Source organism: Sus scrofa, chromosome 4, assembly GCF_000003025.6.
Source record: "Sus scrofa isolate TJ Tabasco breed Duroc chromosome 4, Sscrofa11.1, whole genome shotgun sequence".
Lineage (NCBI taxonomy): Eukaryota > Metazoa > Chordata > Mammalia > Artiodactyla > Suidae > Sus > Sus scrofa.
In genome coordinates this window covers 109,079,826-109,099,758 of record NC_010446.5, presented here as the reverse complement: position 1 = coordinate 109,099,758, position 19,933 = coordinate 109,079,826, and the positions used below count along the sequence as shown (strand labels likewise).

The window sequence follows — 19,933 nt, the reverse complement described above, 5'->3', positions numbered from 1 at the left end:
TTTGTTTTTCTCGTTTCCCTTAGATCTTGTACTTAAAGACGACACAGTCAAGGTGGGGAGATGGGCATGTACACCAGTGTGTTACAGTGCAGTGTGGAGCTATGAGAGGAAATAAATTGCACTGTGAGCAGAGGAACCAGCTCCCCCAGGCTCAGGGAGAAGCAAGAGAGTCTCCACGGGGAAGGGGATGGTGTCCTTTGAAGGTATCAGGTGAAGAAGAGCTGTAGGGTGGGACCAACTGGGATGGTAGGAGCTCTGTTTGATTAGATGAATGAGAATAAGCAGGCTGCAGATGACGTGAGTGTGAGGAGGTGAGTTAAAAAGAAGACAGATCCTGAGTGATGGGGAAGGGGCATTTGGCAGCCAGAAAGTGCTAAGAGGAGGCAAATGAAAGAAGTACCATCTCCTTCCCTTCTCAGGGACCAAATTCCTTCTGGGTGACACTGGTAGAGCAGGATCTCTCAGTGGTTGTCTCCCTTGCAGCTTTTTTTTTTTTTTTGGTTGTTGGCATTGCTCAAACCTGGGTCCTATTGCCAGGAAGTTTCGCAAGGCAGATTTGCCAGGGGAAGTCCCTGGCATTTCCTGTAGTTCTTGCTTCCTTTCCAAAAGACAGGCTATCGAAATCTCCAGGGCATAAAAGGCCCAGAGGATGTGTGTCCTAGCTGGCCAGGGATATGGGAGCAATCACCATGGACCAGAAGTCTCTCTGGGCAGGTGAGTGCCCGGGTGATAATGTAGCAGGAACTTAATGAGCAGAGAAGGGTCAAGGGACTTGTGGAAGAAGGGGCCATCTTTTACTCCTGGGACTCCAGTCTCTGTTCAGCTCCATATCAAAACCTGTCAAGCTAAGGCAACTGCCCTAAGGGACCATCTGATCTTTCCTAAATGGGCAAGGGGGCAGCAGTGGTCAGAGCCCTTTGGACCATCAGGGGTGTTTCCAGACTGCTTCTGCACAAAGGCCCCTCTTGTCCAGATTGGTGATGGAGTCACAGGTTTCACGGTTTATGCTTTCTATTTTATTTTATTTTATTTTATTTTATTTTATTTTATTTTATTTTAATCTTTTTAGGACCGCACCCACAGCATATGGAGATTCCCAGGCCAGGGGTCCAATCGGAGCTGTGGCTGCCAGCCTGTACCAGAGCCACAGCAACGCGGGATCCGAGCCGCGTCTGCAACCTGCACCACAGCTCCTGGCAACGTCGGATCGTGAACCCACAGAGTGAGGCCAGGGATCGAACCCGCAACCTCATGGTTCCTGGTCGGATTCATTAACCACTAAGCCACAACGGGAACTCCTTTCTTTACATTTTAAAACTTGGGGAAGACCCACATTTCTCATCTGTGGCATGGTTTGTTGGGCGTAAACGTTTTCTAAAATTCTCCTTTCAGCTCAAAAGTTCTTATCCCAAACTCTGGCTTTCTTGGTAGCTGGGAATTTGGGTGAAGATGGACATGAGACTAAATAAACAGGGCTACGAATGAAGAAGGGAAGTGTCTTTGGAGGAAAAGGATCCTTTTCATTGTGTCCTTACCTCTTTCATCTCGTCTATGCTCTTGAGCCATGATGGCCCACTTGGTAATGGCAAGAGCATTCTGAGGTCCTTGTTGAAGGGCTCAGGCCTGGGTCTCCAGGGAGGAACCCACGGGGAGTCAGCACTTTGAAGAAGGGCCGGAGGCTGACCTGACAGTAGATGTGGCAACCAGAATCCTCCTACCTGAGTAGTGGGTGTGTGGCGGTCCCGCTCCCTCCCTGCTCTGCTTAAAAGTGGTGTGAATCAGCAGGAGACAAACCCAGAGCCCAGCTTCTCAAGACAGCTCTGTGGAGATGGCACCAGCTTCAGCAGCTGTCATCCAAAGTTTCACTTCATTTTTAACTGCTCTCTTCTCTGTTTTCAGACCCCCGAAATATCCTAATATAGCGAAGTCTGGGCAATGCCCTCAGGATGTGGCTCACAGTTGAGGAGTCTTGCCTTTTGAGTGAGGTTTTCAGGACCAGGCTGGTCCTGCCCTTTCCTTCCCTTTAGGGGGGTAAATTAATTTTTATTTTATTTTATTAAAAAAATTTTTTTTTTCATTTTAGGGCCACACCTATGGCATATGGAAATTCCCAGGCTAGGGGTCAAATTGGAACTGCAGCTGCCAGCCTCAGCCTCAGCCACAGCCATGCCAGATCCGAGCCACATCAGCGACCTACACTGCAGCTTGAAGCAATGATAGATCCTTAACCCTCTGAGCCAGGCCAGGGTTGAACCTGCATCCTCATGGATAGTAGTCGGGTTCTTAACCCACTGAGCCACAATGGGAACTCCGGGGGGGGGTGTAAATTAAGATTAGAATGGCCTCACCAGTCCTCCCAGGGAAGGTGTCCTATGGAGAGGAGACTGCGCATGACCTCAAACTTGAACACTTAGAGCACTTCTAGAGCCAGCTCACACTCCCTGATACACTTGCCTTGTTTGAAGTGTTAGTTGTCTGTACACAGGGTGACTATGCATCTCAATTCACCCAGGACAGTTCCGGTCCAAGCTGGTGCCCCAGGGAAATGATTACCAATGTGCCTCTTCACTCTCCACAGTGTCCCACTGGGCAATAAACTCAATGGTCACCTTAATTATATTAGACTCCAGATTGGACTGAGATCCCCTTGAGGGCAGGGGTGACATGGACTCTATTTTAGTTTTCCCCAGTATCCAGGACAAGGCTGAGCACAGAGCAGATGGTTCAATAAATTTTTATTGAATAAATGAATGAGCGAAGGAATTTGCAGTTTAGAAAATGTTTCTGTGGAGACTCCTCAAGGTATCCAAGGGCTGGGGACCTCAAGGCCCTGCAGAGAGACTTCAGTGGCTGTGGCTGGAGCGCCCGGAGGAAGTGCAGCAGCTGTGTCTTGCATGTAGGCACCTCTGCCCACTCATTGCCAACAGTCTAAGACCCAAGAACCAGGTTTGGCTCAACTGATTTCCTTCCCACCCACCTCTTACAGGTTTAGTGGTCTTGCTGCTTCTTCAGGAAGGTAAGTCAATGAGTCACTACATCCTGTGTCCCCTGGGCTGTGTCCTTTCTGATGATTCTGTCTCTGCTTCATTCTTTTTCTCTTGGTTACTCTCTTAGGTTCTGATGCTAACATACTGATGACTCCAAGTTTTAGTTCCATGTGTCTCTTTGTGCATCTGTGACTCTGATTCTATCTTTTGAGCCTCTTCCTCTGTCTCTCTCACCCACCTCAATGTTGTGGGCATCATCTCTCTGTGTACCCACTTATACCTCTGTGTCACGCATCCATCCGTACACATCAAACCTCAGTGCGCTGTGGATGTTTTCCATATTGACAATATCTCTCCATGTATCTCTTAACTGGGGTCCGGATGCTCCAGAGCCAGCACCGAGGGTCCAGGCTGAATGACCCTCAGAGGCTCAGGCTGAAGGAGCAAAGGAGGCAATGGCATTTGGGGGAGAAACTTGTGGCAATCTGGGCTCGGAGGCCACCGCACTGGGTTCCCATTGGTTCTCTTCTCTCTACTCCAGGATCTGCCTACAAACTGGTTTGCTACTTTACCAGCTGGTCACAGGACAGGCAGGAACCGGGGAAGTTCACTCTTGAGAGCGCTGACCCGTTCCTATGTTCTCACCTCATCTACTCATTCGCCAGCATCAGTGACAACAAGGTCGTCATCAAGGACAAGAATGATGCGATGCTTTACCAGACCATCAAGAGTCTGAAAACCAAGTCAGTAGCATGGGAGTGGGGAGCACACAGGCCCTAAGACAAGAGAAGACAGCCCTAAACTGGGCCTAAGACCCTCTAACCCCATTCATTCATTCATTCATTTGCTTGTTCAATGCGCTTGGGTATAAACCTGACCCCACCCCCCCGCCCCCAAAGCCCCCAGCACCTCATCCTTCGCTGAACTTAGCTGCTAAGCAGCTGGGGCCCATTTATCCATATTCTAACCCTAACTCTTTAGGCAAAAATTTCCCTAGCAGCCAGTAAAGAAATAATCAGCTGCTTCTTCTGCTCCAGGAACCCCAAACTGAAAATTCTCTTGTCCATTGGAGGATATCTCTTTGGTTCCAAAGGGTAAGACCATAATCTAATTTTTTCTTCATTTTCCCATGTAATTTCTCCTCCTCTCGAAAAGAGACACGGAATTGAGTTTTAGAAAAGTCCTCCCGTGGCTCAGATGGTACAAGTGATCTGAATTTTTTCACACATTGAGGCACCGCTCTGTTTTCTGGCGTCTTGGAAGGAACTCTGTAGGAGCTTAAGGCCTGGGAGAAACTGAATTGGGAGCTGTGTTCAGTAACCTCTCAGTTATTTACATGAATATTTTTCACCTTATGGATTATGAGAAGGTGGTTTTAGCTGGAAAATGCAGAGGGGGGGGGTTGTTTGTTTTTTGTTTTATAAAAGAGTTTAAGGGTTTTGAGGGTTTGACTTTTTACCATGAGGGTGGATTGGGTAGGTGATTTCCACTTAAACTTCAGGGTTTTTTTGTTTTGTTTTGTTTTGTTTTGTTTTGCTTTTCAGGGCTGCACTGAGGCATGTGGAAGCTCCCCGGCTAGGGATCAAATCGGAGCTGGAGCTGCTAGCCTACACCACAGCCATAGCAACAAGGAATCCAAGCCACGTCTTTGACATACACCACAGCTCATGGCAACGCTAGTTCCTTAACCCACCGAGCAAGGCTGGGGATGGAACCTGCATCTTCATGGATACTATCTGGGCTCTTAACTCGCTGAGCCACCATGAGAACTCCTAAAATTCTGTTCTTGACCAGCAGCTGTCAGTGGACCATTTCCTGGGTCAAGGTTGTACAGCCAGATGGCCTGACGTGCAGGGCAGCATAGGAGGCAATTGGGTCTATTTTGCTTAAAAACTAAGTAGCTATGGAGTTCCCGTCGTGGCGCAGTGGTTAACGAATCCGACTAGGAACCATGAGGTTGCGGGTTCGGTCCCTGCCCTTGCTCAGTGGGTTAACGATCCGGCGTTGCTGTGAGCTGTGCTGTAGGTTGCAGACGTGGCTCGGATCCTGCGTTGCTGTGGCTCTGGCGTAGGCCGGGGGCTACAGCTCCAATTCGACCCCTAGCCTGGGAACCTCCATATGCTGCGGGAGCGGCCCAAAGAAATAGCAAAAAGACAAAAAAAAAAAAAAAAAACCAAGTAGCTATTAGCATGAGACATACATATAAATTATAATTCACAGGAAAATGATATGCTATTTATATCGAGCTGAATAAATACAAATGTGTTAGGAAGAAAGGCACCTTTTTGAAATCTTCAAATACGGTTAATCTAATTTTGAACTTCCTCCGCTTTGATTTTTTTTAAAGTGCTATCATTTTTAAAAGTCCAAAGATCTTAATCTCAGCAGCAGAGGCTTTCAGCTTTCACAGGAAGTTTGATAAGACATCTTCCTCATGCAGCTGGTCAGTACTCTTCACAGCCTGAGCAAGTAGAGGAAAGAGAGAGCATTAGAAGACCTCTGTAGGTGAGAGACCTAGGGAAAGTTAACACATCACCATGAGCTCAGTTTACCCACCTGTAAAATGTATATCACATCTATTTCATAAGTTGGTTGCAAGGATTTTGAATGAGGTTATTTATGTCACATGACCAACTTAGTAATCAATAGTAAATGTCCATTTTCTCCTACCTTTTTCTTCTTCTTTCTTTGGTCTTTTTTTTTTTTTTTTTTTTTCCCAGAGCCACATTTGAGGCTTATGGACGTTCCCAGGCTAAGGGTTGAATTGGAGCTGTAGCCACCAGCCTACATCAGAGCTACAGCAACAGGGAATCCGAGCCTCGTCTGTGACCTACACCACAGCTCACAGCAACGCTGGATCCTTAACCCACTGAGGGAGGCCAGGGATTGAACCCGAAACCTCATGGATGCTAGTTGGGTTCGCTAACCACTGAGCCACGACAGGAACTCATTTCTTCTTCTTTTATCTCAAATAGTTTCATCTACAAAATAAGAGGGTTGACCTAATTAACTTCTCAGGTCTCTACCAGTTTGAAAATTATAGAGTACTTCACAACGCAATTTCTACACACAGAAAGAAAAAAAATCAAGCTAATATTTTTTTATTTTTTATTTTTTTTAGGGCTGCACCTGCAGCATATGGAAGTTCCCAGGCTAGGGGTCGAATCAGAGCTGCAGCTGGTGGTCTATACTACAGCCATAGCAACGCAGGATGGCTGTGAGCTACGGCAATGCCCGATCCTTAACCCACTGAGCGAGGCCAGGGATTGAACCCACATCTTCATGGATACCAGTCGGGTTCATAACCTGTTGAGCCACAATAGGAACTCCCTACCTTATTTGGTTCTGTGTTAACCTCATAATGAACTCCTTTCATTTATTAATGGGGTCTATGGCAACTATCCTGGGAGGCAGCTATGCCCACCACTACACCACCAATGCTACTATAACAACTATCCTGATTCCCAAATTCTCTTTCATTCCTAGTACTTGCTTATTTTTGATTGAATAAAAAATATCTTCATTCATTCATTCTTACATGCACTCATTCATTCATTCAATAAATAATTTACTGAGAGCTTATTGTATTTCAGTTTAGTGGTTAAAAGTAGGGCTTGGCCGGAGTTCCTGTCATGGCACAGTGGTTAACGAATCCGACTAGGAACCATGAGGTTGCAGGTTCGATCCCTGGCCTTGCTCAGTGGGTTAAGGATCTGGCATTGCATAGGCTATGGTGTAGGTCACAGACGGGGCTCGGATCCCGAGTTGCTGTAGCTCTGACGTAGGCCGGTGGCTACAACACCAACTAGACCCCTAGCCTGGAAACCTCCATGTGCCAAGAGAGTGGCCCAAGAAATGGTAAAAAGACGAAAAAAAAAAAAAAAAAAAGTAGGGCTTGGGAGACAGACACATTTGGTTTGGGTTTCTTTTTAGCTATATGCAAATTATATGCAAGTTGCATGACTTTGGGCAAATTTCGTCAACAATTCTATGCCTCATTTTTTTTTTTTTTTTAAAGCTATACAATGAGGAAAATAGCAGCATCAACTCTCAGGCTGATGTTGTGAAGGCAGGCAATGTAAGCAAACTTTTTATGTGGTGCTGATGTGCAGTAAGGGTTCTAATAATTACTGTTAAATATTAATGTTGTTCTTATTATTAAGTAAATGCTGAGCCTTGTGCCAGGTGTTATGCAGAATACTTAAAAATGTGTAACACACGGACTTGCTTTAAGGAACAAATTAGTAAATTTCTATGAAATGGTTGCCTTTCCTAAAATTGGGGGCTTCTTCCCAGAGCACCAGATGCAACTGCTCTCTACAGTGGGTGTTCCTTGCTGTTTTTTCCAGTCATTGTAAGCACTTTTGAAACACAGGAGAAAAGTTACAAGCCTCTTTCTACCACAGTTTTTGGACAAGGGACAGTTTTGTTTTGTTTTTCCTCCACTGTGCTGCTGAGAGGTATGCAGGAACCAAAACCTCAGTTTAACATGGAAACAAAATGAATTCCAGACTCTAAATTTGCCTGGGGTGGGAGGTGTTGTGAGAGGTGGGAAGTGATACAAGTCAAATGATATGTTATCTGGAATATACCAATATCTTATCTGCAGCTTTGGATTTTAAACACTATTCGTGCTTCCGTGTGGGCAGCTAAGCATCGGCTTCCTTGCTCAAGAAGTCTGGTTCAGGAGTTCCCATCATGGCTCAGTGGAAACAAATCCGACTAGGAACCGTGAGGTTGCGGGTTCAATCCCTGGCCTCGCTCAGAGGGTTAAGGATCCCGCATCGCCGTGAGCTGTGGTGTAGGCCAGCAGCAACAGCTCTGATTAGACCACTAGCCTGGGAATTACCATATGCCCCGGGTGTGGCCCTAAAAAGACAAAAGACAAAAAGAAAAAGAAAAAAAAAAAAAAAGAATTCTTGCTCAGATGAAAGCCCTTGAGGGGCAGCTGCTTTCAGGGCCCTCCTGTCTTTTCATCAGAAGCCCTGGGGCTGGGGAGATCTGGGCTGCTTATTTGTAATTGGATTGCTTGTTTGGGGAGCTTGAAGTCCTTATGAAGTCCAGCTCTGCTTTTATGAAGCTTTCCCAAAGGTGATCACGTTGAGATACCTGAGACAAGATCACTTCCTTCAATCCCATCTTAGAGATGTCCAGACAGGAAGCCAGAGAGCTGCTTAGTAATAAAGAGGTCAATAGAAAAGACTCTGACCTGGGACTCGAACTCAGATCTCCTGATCCTAAGCTCACCACGCTGCAAACCGCTTTTTCAAGGGTATAAGATGTTAAGGAAAATCAGAGATGAACAGTAGTGAAAGAGGTAAACACAGATGTTATTCAGGAAGTATTATAATGGGGGAAAGAGATCTCGGTACTGTACTGAGCTCAATTTCTGGATGCAGCTCAGGCAAGTGGGGATTTATAGCCAAGGAGCAGGGGGCGGGTGGGAGTCAGTGGATGGGAAATTACTAAGAGGACGCATTAGGGCTAGAGGGATTCTTGCTAAACTGACCCAGCGGAACTCTTGCTGAAGACAGGGCCAGGGTGATCAGATCTCACTGGGGGGATGGTAGGGGGTGAGAAATTTGATCAGATATCGAGGATGATCTGATATCAAGGATGGAGGAATCTCATTAAACGGATTTGGAATTCTTGCTAAAACTGGACTCTGCAACGACAGTCGAGAAACACAAGGTCAAGACCTAGTTGGGAAGAGGATTCAGAAGAGCCTGACTAAAGTTTAGTCAAGGAGAGGAGTTCCCATCATGGCTCAGTAGATTAAGAGCCCGACATAGTCTCCATGAGGATGTGGGTTCAATCCCTGGTCTTGCTCATTGGTTTAAGGATCTGGCTTTGCCAAAAGCTGTGGTGTAGGTTACAGATGCAGCTTGGATCCTGCATTGCTGTGGCTGTGGTGTAGGCCAGCAGCTGCAGCTCCAGTTCAGTTCCTATCCTGGGAACTTCCATATGCCACAGGTGCGGCTCTAAATAGACAAAAAAAAAAAAAAAAAAGGGTTTGGTCAAGGAGAGTCTTTGTTGGTAGGCTGCAGGCAGGTCTGCAGAGAGCTCAGTCTTCCTCTGCCTGACCTGAGAATGTTCTGGTCCAACAATCTTTTCTCTCCCCGTCCCTTTCTCTCCTCATCTGCTCAAAAGGTGGCAGGGGTTGGGAGAGACAAAAGGTGCGAAAATATTGGGGGAGGGAAGACAGTTTCAAGAATTTGGTGAAAAATACCTTGTGCTATGGAAATTACTTTTTTTTAAGAAACACCTGTATTGCTTGTACCCAGGTTCCATCCCATGGTGGATTCTTCTAAATCACGCTTGGAATTTATCAATTCGGTAATCCCGTTTCTGAGGAACCATAACTTTGATGGGCTGGATATAAGCTGGATCTACCCAGATGTGAAAGACAACTCTCTTTTCATTGTGCTGATTCATGTAAGACAAACTCTGCAGTGCCCTCGGTACCTTAACCAGCAGAACCCATGGCCTCACTGGGAGAGAAAAAGGAAGAGACTGGCTCTACTTGAAAGACAGTTTCTTCCTTCCAGAAGCCTCCACTGATGGAGGAAAAGCCTCGGTCCCAGTTTAGGGCAAGGACAGCATCAAAGAACAGAGCATCCTTCTACAATAAACAAGACTAAAACCATGCAACACCCATGTAAAAGAGTAGAGGGTCACTGAATCTCCAGAGGTAGTCTCATAGAGGTTCTGTCAGTTAGATCAGAAAACCTATAAGGAGGAAACCCAGATATGGTTTTTCCTGGGTACCGTGAGATTGGTGGTCCTCTTGCCTCATGCAATTTCCTGAACACGAGGCAGGAAGCATCCCCATGTGAGAATGGGGAGAAAGGGGTTGATCATACCATCTACTGCGGTTCTAGAAACTTCATGTCAGGCAAGAACCTTAACACTACTCTGGGAGGAACTGACCTCTTGTGGGATTTTTTGCTCTGTTTTTCGTAGGAGTTAGCAGAAGCCTTTCAGCAGGACTCTGTAAAATCCAGCAAAGAAAGGCTTCTCTTGACTGCAGGAGTTTCCGCAGGAAGACAGATAATTGATAACAGCTATCAGATCAAGAAATTGGCAAAGTGAGTGCATTGGACCGTCCCCTTCATCTCTCTGCCTCCTGCCTGGTCCATGCAAGTGATGTGTGTCGGAATGTCTGAGTAATGAAGGGAGGAGAGAGCACGGAGGTCACTGTCCTAACCACATCATCCAGCCAGGAACTTCTTCACGGCTAATTTCCATCCTTCTAACAGCATCCAGTGCCCTAAACAAAGACGTGTACAGTTGATCCTTGAACAAAGTGGGAGTTAATCCAAGTGTAATTTATTATTTTTTAAATTTAATTTTATTTTGGGGGGGCCACATCTGCACCATATGGAAGTTCCCAGGCTAGGGGTTGAATCAGAGCTACAGCTGCTAGTCTATACCACAGCCATAGCCAGGCCAGATCCGAGCCTTGCCTGCAACCTACACTGCAGCTCACAGCAATGCTGGATGCTTAACCCACTGAGTAGGGCCAGAGATCCACCTGAGTTCTCATGGATACTAGTTGGGTTCGTTACCACTGAGCCACATTGGGAACTCCTGAGTATAGTCAGGAGTTGGTTCCTCTGAGTTTGTGGATTCGACAAACCTTGAGCCATGTAGTACTACAGTATTTACGGTTGAAATATACATTTAGCAAGTGGCTGTGCAGTTTAAACCCTCATGTTCAAGGGTCAACTGTAATTGTTTCTACTTCTGCTCATCACAGAATCTTTTCCTTTGCTTTGGCCATCTAGAGAACTGGATTTCATCAACCTCCTGTCTTTTGACTTCCATGGGTCTTGGGAAAAGCCCCTCGTCACTGGCCACAACAGCCCTCTGAGAAAGGGGCAGCTAGACAGAGGAACAACCTCCTACTACAATGTGGTGAGTCATACGGAGGAGGTGTGGTGGGACACGGGCTGTGGGGTGACGCTGAGGAGACTGCAGCTTCTCCACAGTCACTTCTGTCTTGAACTAAGAAAGGACGCAAGTATCCCTGGAAGCTGGTGAGAACAGAGAAAAGCTTTGACCAGGCACTGGTAAAACATCACCTGGAAAATGTCAGAGGACCTCATAGTTGAAGTGCTCTAGGCTTTGTCTATGGCCTAGGGTGTCAGCCACCGTGGGCCTCTCTGGATTCTGCATCCCTGATAGATTTCCTGGTGCCCACAGAGCACTTGGTACTCTCCTGTGTCCATCCATATTCCCTATTTATTTATTTTGCTTTTTAGGGCCACGCCTGCAGCATATGGAAGTTTCCAGGCTAGGGGTTGAATCGGAGCTACAGCTACTGGCCTACACCACAGCCACATCAACATGGGATCCCCAACCCACCGAGCAAGGCCAGGGATCAAACTCTCATCCTCATGGATCCTTGTTGGGTTCGTTAACGGCTGAGCCACGAGGGGAACTCCCCATATTCCTTATTTAAATTGATCTTCAAAACAATCCTGTGTGCTTGGCTGGTCAGGAAGCATTACTTTCACTTCCCAGATGATAAAATGGAAGCCTGGCAAGTTCAATGGCTATTCAAGGTCATGCTGAGGTGAGGGTCCTGAAGAGTAGTAGAAGATGGAAAATCCAAGGGGAAAATGTCATTAAAAAATTTTTGTTGTGGTGGTGGTACATATATATGAACTTGTATAAATGTATAAAAACATATAAATATGAAGACAGTTACAATTACAAAATTGATCAGTCCAAAGATGGGTATTCTGATTTCTAGTCTGGGTTTTTTCCCCTAGGACTCTGCGTAATCAAGTCTCATCAGCCTCCTTCCTCTCTCTTGACTTTCTTTGAGGATGAGGTGACATATCCTCATCTTCCCTAACCCCCTGTTTTGTTCTGGAGGGCAGTAAGGCCCAAACTAGCCTCTTACCTCCCAACCCGGCCTCTCGAATCCGATGTCTTTGATCACCAAGGCCATCAATGGCTCTGATGTCATTGATGTCGAGGCCTCGCAGACTAGGGTGTGATGGTCACGTTCCCTCCACCTTCATTAGTAACACAATTGTGTAGACAAACTCCATAGGCGATTGACTCAAAGGGGAAAGAAAGATGGAGACGAACTCAATTTCATATTTTCTAGGTCATCTACCTGACTTCTTTTATGATCCACTGTTCATTTCTCTTTCATTATCAGAAAAGGCTGAATTGGTCTCTTAGTACCAAAGAGCATTAAGTACATTAGGATAAGGACTCTGGTTCTGGTGGTACCCTCCAGTCACTAGTGCAGACAAGAAGTCAAGGCGTCACCTCTGTGAAGTCTGGGATGGAAGCTCAGAAATACTTGACACCTTTCCTTCCCCTACACACTGGCCCTCAGTCTACCTTCTCTTTCTAGGAATATGCTGTGGGATACTGGCTAAATAAGGGGATGCCTGCAGAGAAGGTGGTCATGGGCATCCCAACATATGGACGTTCCTTTACCCTGGCCTCTGCAGAAACTGCCGTGGGGGCCCCTGCCTCTGGTCCGGGAGCTGCTGGCCCCATCACTGAGTCTTCAGGCTTCCTGGCTTATTATGAGGTACTTGGAACTTCCCTATGCCTTTGGCTTCCCTGATGTCTGGACAGGGCTTCCAGCTTCAGTCTGGCTGTAATAGAGTAACACATCCTGAGTGCTGGGAAGGGAAGTACAACAGTCCTCCTGGAACTTAGAAGAGGAGCTCCTCATTCAGTCTTGGGAGGGGATCAGGGAATGTTTCCTGGAGGAAGTGACATTAGCTAAAGTCAGAGAGGAGCTGGAGTTAGTGAGGAATGGGGGTGGGAAGAGCAAGTATGGGGGATTGGAAAAGGGAGACTGTAACTAAGTTGAGGGCAACACCACTTTTACTAAGTTGGGAAACATAGGAGAAGGGGTGAAGTGGCCATTAGTTCCAATCATGAGACTAATTTTGTCTTTTTGTCTTTTTTTTTGTTGTTGTTGTTGTTGCTATTTCTTGGGCCGCTCCCGCGGCATATGGAGGTTCCCAGGCTAGGGGTCCAATCGGAGCTGTAGCCACCGGCCTACGCCAGAGCCACAGCAACGCCGGATCCGAGCCGCGTCTGCAACCTACACCACAGCTCACGGCAACGCCAGATCGTTAACCCACTGAGCAAGGGCAGGGACCGAACCCGCAACCTCATGGTTCCTAGTCGGATTCATTAACCACTGCGCCACGACGGGAACTCCGATGAGACTAATTTTGGACATTCTGAGTTTGAGGAGCAAGTGGGACATCCGAATGCCCGTGGGCCATATGGAGTGGTTAGGAGTTCCCGTCATGGCGCAGTGGTTAACAAATCTGACTAGGAACCATGAGGTTGTAGGTTCGATCCCTGGCCTCGCTCAGTGGGTTAATGATCCGGCGTTGCTGTGAGCTGTGGTGTAGGTCGCAGATGCAGCTCAGATCTGGCATTGCTGTGGCTGTGGTGTAGGCCAGCATCTACAGCTCCGATTAGACTATTAGCCTGGGAACCTCCCTCCGTATGCCGCGGGAGCAGCCCTAGAAAAGGCAAAAAGACAAAAAAAAAAAAAAAAAGAGTGAGTGGTTAGATATATGCGTTTGTCACAGGAGGCCAGTAGATTCTAAAATTATCAGGATAAAGATGGTATTTGAAACCAAAGCATGTGTGAGAAGTGACAAAACCCAGGGACCTCCCGCACCCAAGAGATGGGCAGAGGAAGAGAAGCCCATTAAAGAAACTGGCAAGACTAGTGAGGAGGTAGGAGGAATCTACACTGAAGACCTTAGAGAACTGGCTGTTTGAAGAAGAAAGGAGTGGTAGTTTTCTTTCAGTGCAGTGGGTTAAGGATCTGGCATTTTCACTGCATCAGCCTGGGTCACTTCTATGGTGAGAATTCAATTCTTGACCCAAGAACTTCCATGTGACGTGGGTGTGGCAAAAAAATAGAAGAAGAAAGAGGAGGAGGAGGAGAAGACAAAGAAGAGGAGGAGAAGGGGGAGCAGAAGGGGAAGAAGAGGGAGGGGAAGGGGAATAGGGGGAGGAGGAGGAGAAGGAAAAAAGTCATGGGCAAGTGCGTCAGATTCTGTCTAGAAGTCAGATAGACCTAATACCTCAGTGGTATCAAATGAAGCTTCATCTGATCAGACCATCATTTCTTTCTGCCCCTAAATCTGGAAAAAAAATTTTTTAAATACAGGAAACATTAAGAATTAAACAATAATTCAACCAAGAAAAAATACTGGGACCCTCCCATGTTGCAAACACTGGGTACTGTGGGAGTTAGAAATAAGTAATTCTTTATCCTTGACTCAGAGGGTTTACTGTCCAGGTGGGAAGAACGTAGAATACAAATATAACTAGTTAAACAAGAGTTTAAAAACAAGATGACCATAATAGTACAATCACTTAAGTAAGTATTGCAGAACAAGAAGTGATTAAGCGGCCAATGAGTGGTCAATGTGGAGGGCCATGAATTCAGAGATGGGTGATTGGGGAAGGCTCCATAGAAGAGGAGAGATAGGTATTGGGCTTTAAAGGATGGGTAGGAGTTTGACCAGGTAAATAAAGACTAATATTATCCATCTTGGTTTCCCCTTGGCATCCTGGTCTGGCCTCTCATCACTGGTATGGGCAGGCCATGAACCCATATGGAGGGACGTGGCATCCAATGAGATACTCAATGAGTGTAATGTTCAATTTTTCCTCTCACTCTCACAGGGAAATGATTGAGGCACCCTCAGTTCAGTTGGCAAAGGGAAAGGGGCACGTGTCACCATGAGAATCCTCATTGAAACTCAGAGTGCCTGACATTGAAGGGAGGGAGAGGAGATGACCTAGGTTCCTCTAGGATGAGAGCAACACACTTAATAGAAGGGATAAGAGAAGTCATTGCTCAAGTCTGCTGGTAGGATTTTAGTAAAACCACAGGATACGCACTCCCCTATTTCATGGAAAATTTAATTTGATTGTTGAGTTTATCACCCTAGATCATTATAACTTTGACAAGTTGATTTTATTTGCTTAAATATTCAATCCATTTTTCACCCTCATTGAGGCAATCATGCGTGTAAATAATCCCCAAAGAGTGAGCAATCCAAAAGTTTTCTATGTGACCCTAAAATGCATTTTTTTCACTGAAGATTTATCTTTTAAAGTAGCTTTTTGTTATGCTAACAGAAAGGGAAAATAGCTAGAGATACAAGTGGGGATCCCAGGATAGGCACGTTGGCAACGGGAAGGGAGAGTAGTGGGATTGAGGCGAGTGCAAAATGGGAGTGATGGAGATGGTCATTAGAACACTATTTATTTGTAAAACACTTTACTGTTTCAAAGGTTTTTTTTTTTCCCTAATATTTGATTCTAACAACACTATTGTAAAGTAGGCATACCAGAGACATAATTGTTTCCATTTTGCAAATGAAGAAGTAGGAAGATTTACCGGTCAGAGCTGAGGTCTGATGTGGAGCTCAAGTACTCTCTGACCTCTCACTCTTTATGGCTCCTCCCAGGGAGACCTTAGCACCAACAGTTTCCAAGGCTTCACCCTGGACCATCCATTCTGCACATTGTATCTGGTCATTTCTCTCATTGATCCCTGCAGTAAAGATTCTGATATTGTCCCCAAGACCCGTGGCTTACCTGCCCTTTCTATCTCTAAACTTCAAGAAGAGCCCATTACTGACCTTCCTGTTCCTTCTTCCCCTGCCAGATCTGCCAGTTTCTGCAAGGCGCCAAGATCATGAGGCTCCAGGATCAGCAGGTTCCCTACGCAGTCAAGGGGAACCAGTGGGTGGGCTACGATGATGTGGAGAGTGTGGAGTCCAAGGTAGGTAGGCAAGACGTCCTGAGACAGCAGCACACTCATTTGGGTGGGCAGTGGGGTGTATGGTCAAATGTCTCAGACTCTGTGTGGAAGAGGAGAAGCCTCTGGAGCTCCATTCTAGGATGGGATCCAGTGGTCCATTGTGGCCCAAGTCTAGCAGTGACTGTAAGCCACACCTATGATCAGCTATCTAAGGTCCATATAGGAGAAATGGAAAGGATGCAAGAAAGAATTAAGAATAAGAGGAGGAGTTCTCTTGTGGATCAGCAGGTTCAGGATCCCCTGTTGTCACTGCAGTATCTCAGGTTGCCGTGGTATAAGTTCGATGCCGGGTCCAGGAATTTTAACATGCCACGGCTGCAGCCAAAAAAATAAAAAATAAAAATAAAGGGAGAATCAAGGAATGGAAAGAAGGTAGGAGTGAGGATAAGGGAGAGGGAAAAAAGGAGACATTGGTGTCAATATAGAGTAGTTAGCCAACTTGCCCATCATCTCAGGACAAACCCTTCAGTCTTCTCATGGGTTACCTCTCAAAAGGCTCCAGATTTCTGAGCCTACTGGTTCTTTGGCCTTGCTAAGACATTTGTTTGCCTTCCAGGCTTACAGCAGGACAAAGGCATCAGTGTCATTCACACCCCAGTGATAACTGGAACCTTGCTGGTGGTTTCCTAGTTTCTATTTTATTATTATTGTTATTATTATTTTGCTTTTTAGGGCTGCACCTGAGGCATATGGAAGTTCCCAGGCTAGAGGTCGAATCAGAGCTGCAGCTGCCAGCCTACGCCACAGCCACAGCAATGGTGGGATCTGAGCTTCATCTGCAACCTATACCACAGCTCAAAGCAACACTGATCCCCAACCCACTGAGTGAGGCCAGGGATAGAATCTGCATCTTCATGGATTCTAGTAGGATTTGTTTCTGCTGCACCACAAAGAGGTTTCCCGGTTTCTACTCCTCATCCTGGAGCCTCTAATGTTTCAGAGCCTCAGAGAACACTGGACCTGGGATGTGGTTAATAGTGGGTGGCCCTCTCTTCATCTTATAATCCACCCTGAGCTCCCTTCCCTTCAGGGAGTTCCTGACTCCATAAGCGCTAAGTCTACCACTGCATTCTAAGCTCAAACCCTCATCTGAAGCTGACTTGGGTCATGGGCCTTTAAGGGCCTCTTCTAACTTTTGCATGCCTTTTTTGTGCCTCCCGAAGGTTCAGTTCCTAAAGAGTCTAAACCTGGCAGGGGCCATGATTTGGTCTATTGATATGGATGACTTCACTGGCAAATCCTGCAGCCAGGGCCCCTACCCCCTTGTTCAAGCCGTCAAGAGAAGCCTTGGCTCCCTTGGAAGGTAACAGAGCCTGAAACAGCCTGGGAGTGGGCGGAGAGCTGGGCAGAGCAGGACATAGGAGTCTGGAGGAGACCATCTTCACATATTTGGATTGATCCAGTCTCATGTTCCTTTGGGCCTTTTGCCTTGTTTTCTTATTGATTAGGTTGGTTCTGTCCTTTTGGTGGGCTTCCCATACAATAATTGTAATAACTTGGCTACCACTTACAGAGCACAACCTGAGCTAAGGATTTTTCTTTTCACGTAGAGCAGAGATAAACATTTTCTCCACCACAATTCTTCATTACAAAATCATCAGCCTGTTTTAATTTTCTCAATCAAAAAAAAAAATCTGGCTTTATACCTCCAACTCACTGATGAGAAATGCAGTCTCATCAATTACCATTTTTGCTCCTGTTCTTTCCCACCCACAGTTGATCTTACTTTAATATAGACATTCAGGAGGTCTCACGGGTCATTAGGGATGACCAAGCTCATCTATTGCCTTAATGGCAGGTGGTTTGGCTGCTGCTTCATCCCTGGACCCCAGGTTCCCTAGGTGAATCATATGTATATCCTCTCGTAAAGGTGAGAGCCATTGCTGCCCAACCAGCCATGCTGACATCCGTTGCAGTGGAGGAGCAGGAGACTGGGAGTCACTGCCAATAGACAACTGGAGAAGATTGGCCGTGTTGTCCTGGAGAAGGGCTCGGACAGTGTGCAACCTCCTAGACTAAGCTGTATTTTTATTATTACAGTTGATTTACAATGGTCTGTCCGTTTCTGCTGTACAGCAAAGGGACCCAGCCGCACATACATATACACTCTTTTTCTCGTATTATCTTCAATCCTGCTCCATCACAAGTGATTGGATATAGTTTTCTGTGCTCTACAGTAGGACCCTATTGCTTATCCATTCTAAATGTCATAGTTTGCATCTACTATCCCCAAACTCCCAGGCCATCCCACTCCCTCCCCTCTTTGAGCCCATATTGACTATCAGGCTAAAGGAGGAAGGGGGTCAACACACTTGAAAAACAGGGCAACCGCAAATCAAAACCAAATAATACATTCACAAAAACTAAAAAGAAGGGAACACAAGCTTAAAATGAAAGGAAATCATCCAACCAAAAAAAGAAAGGAACAAAGGAGAAACATAGAACCAACTGGAGAACAACGTTTAAAATGGCAATAAAAACGTATTTATTGGAGTTCCCGTCGTGGCTCAGTGGTTAATGAATCTGACTAGGAACCATGAGGTTACGGGTTTGATCCCTGGCCTTGCTCAGTGGGTTAAGGATCTGGCATTGCTGTGAGCTGTGGTATAGGTTGCAGACACGGCTGGGATCCCGCATTGCTGTGTCTGTGGTATAGGCCGGCGGCTGCAGCTCTAATTAGACCCCTAGCCTGGGAACCTCCATATGCCGCAGGAGTGGCCCTAGAAATGGCAAAAAGACACACACACACACACACACAACGTGTTTATCAGTAATTACCTTAAATGTCAATGGACTGAATGCTCCAATCAAAAGACATAGAGTAGCAGACTGGATTGAAAAAAAACCAAGAGCCTACAATCTGCTGCCTACGAGACTCACCTTAGGGCGAAGAATACATACACATTGAAAGTGAGAGGATGGAAAAAGATACTTTAAGCAAATAGAAAAGACAGGAAAGTGGAGTTGCAATACTCATATCAGATGAAATTGTCTTTTGTTTCCAGGCTTAACTTATAGCTGAGCAGGCAAGGTGACCTTGCTGTCTGCTCCTCTGCCGGAGTTGTTGGGTGGGATTCTTGGAGGTTAGGAGAGCCCCTCCAGATGCCTCTCCTCCAGGCTTCCCCTTGACTTTCAGACCTCAAACTGGGCCTGGCTTTGTTCTCCTGCATCTGCTGACTTGTTCTGAGGCACAACTTAAAAAGTGTTTTGTTCCAGCCATTGTGGCCTCATTTATGCAATATCTGACCTTGTGGTATGAGGCTGTCCTGTCCCACCATTTGTGGGGCCCAGGGCTAGGGTACACATGGAGGCCTGCATATCATAAGTCTAAATATTTAAAAAGAGCCAAGTGCTAAAATGTGATTTATACTCGTATCTTAACAAATATGACTTCGCAACGGCCTAAAAGACCAGGTTTGAAGTTAGAATTCCCAGACTTCTCGGAACTCAGCACAAGAACGCGGCAGCTTGTGGCATGGTTCCCAGCCTGCGGGCCACCCCCTCCGCTTCCCATCTTGGGCTCTGTCTCACCAAGCAGGGTCCTCGCGTACAGAGTTGTAGACACTTCAGTTTTCCCATCCAAGCTTCGTCTACACCCCACCCCAACACACACACACACATACTCTGGCAAGTGTGTTCACACCAGATTTGGGGGCCACACTCAGGATGATAGAACCAGGGGAAAAGCCTGTGCAGGCCCTGAAAATGGGCACAGACTGTTTGGGCTCTTTGGGCAGGAATCCTAGGTGTCTGGATTAGGGTTTAGAAGAGCAGGGATGTGGGATTTAGGTGGACGCCCTTAGCCCTGTAGTCTGGTGCAGCTGGTGGAGGTGCAGCTGGTGAGGGGTGCAGCTGGAGGAGGACCAGAGCAGAGCCATCAAAAGCAGGGGATGGCAGGGAGTTTCCGTCGTGACTCAGCAGTTAACGAATTTGACTAGTATCCATGAGGATGTAGGCTCAATCCCTGGCCTCACTCAGTGGGTTAAGGATTTAGCATTGCCATGAGCTGTGGTGCAGGTTGCAGATGAGGCTCGGATCTGGTGTTGCTATGGCTGTGGCTGTGGCTGGCAGCTGCAGCTCCAATTCAACCCCTAGCCAGGGA

General features: G+C 46.4%; 1 protein-coding gene across 1 annotated transcript; it reads left to right on the top strand.

Annotated features, from left to right (window-relative positions):
- Nucleotides 587-18,216, top strand: CHI3L2 (chitinase 3 like 2). Its single transcript, XM_003481491.4, has 11 exons — nucleotides 587-714; nucleotides 2,987-3,016; nucleotides 3,529-3,730; nucleotides 4,025-4,081; nucleotides 9,272-9,422; nucleotides 9,951-10,075; nucleotides 10,775-10,904; nucleotides 12,364-12,546; nucleotides 15,676-15,792; nucleotides 16,995-17,134; nucleotides 17,702-18,216. Exons 1-11 carry the CDS (start codon nucleotides 675-677, stop codon nucleotides 17,703-17,705), a joined length of 1,179 nt encoding a protein of 392 aa, XP_003481539.1. The 5' UTR covers nucleotides 587-674; the 3' UTR covers nucleotides 17,706-18,216.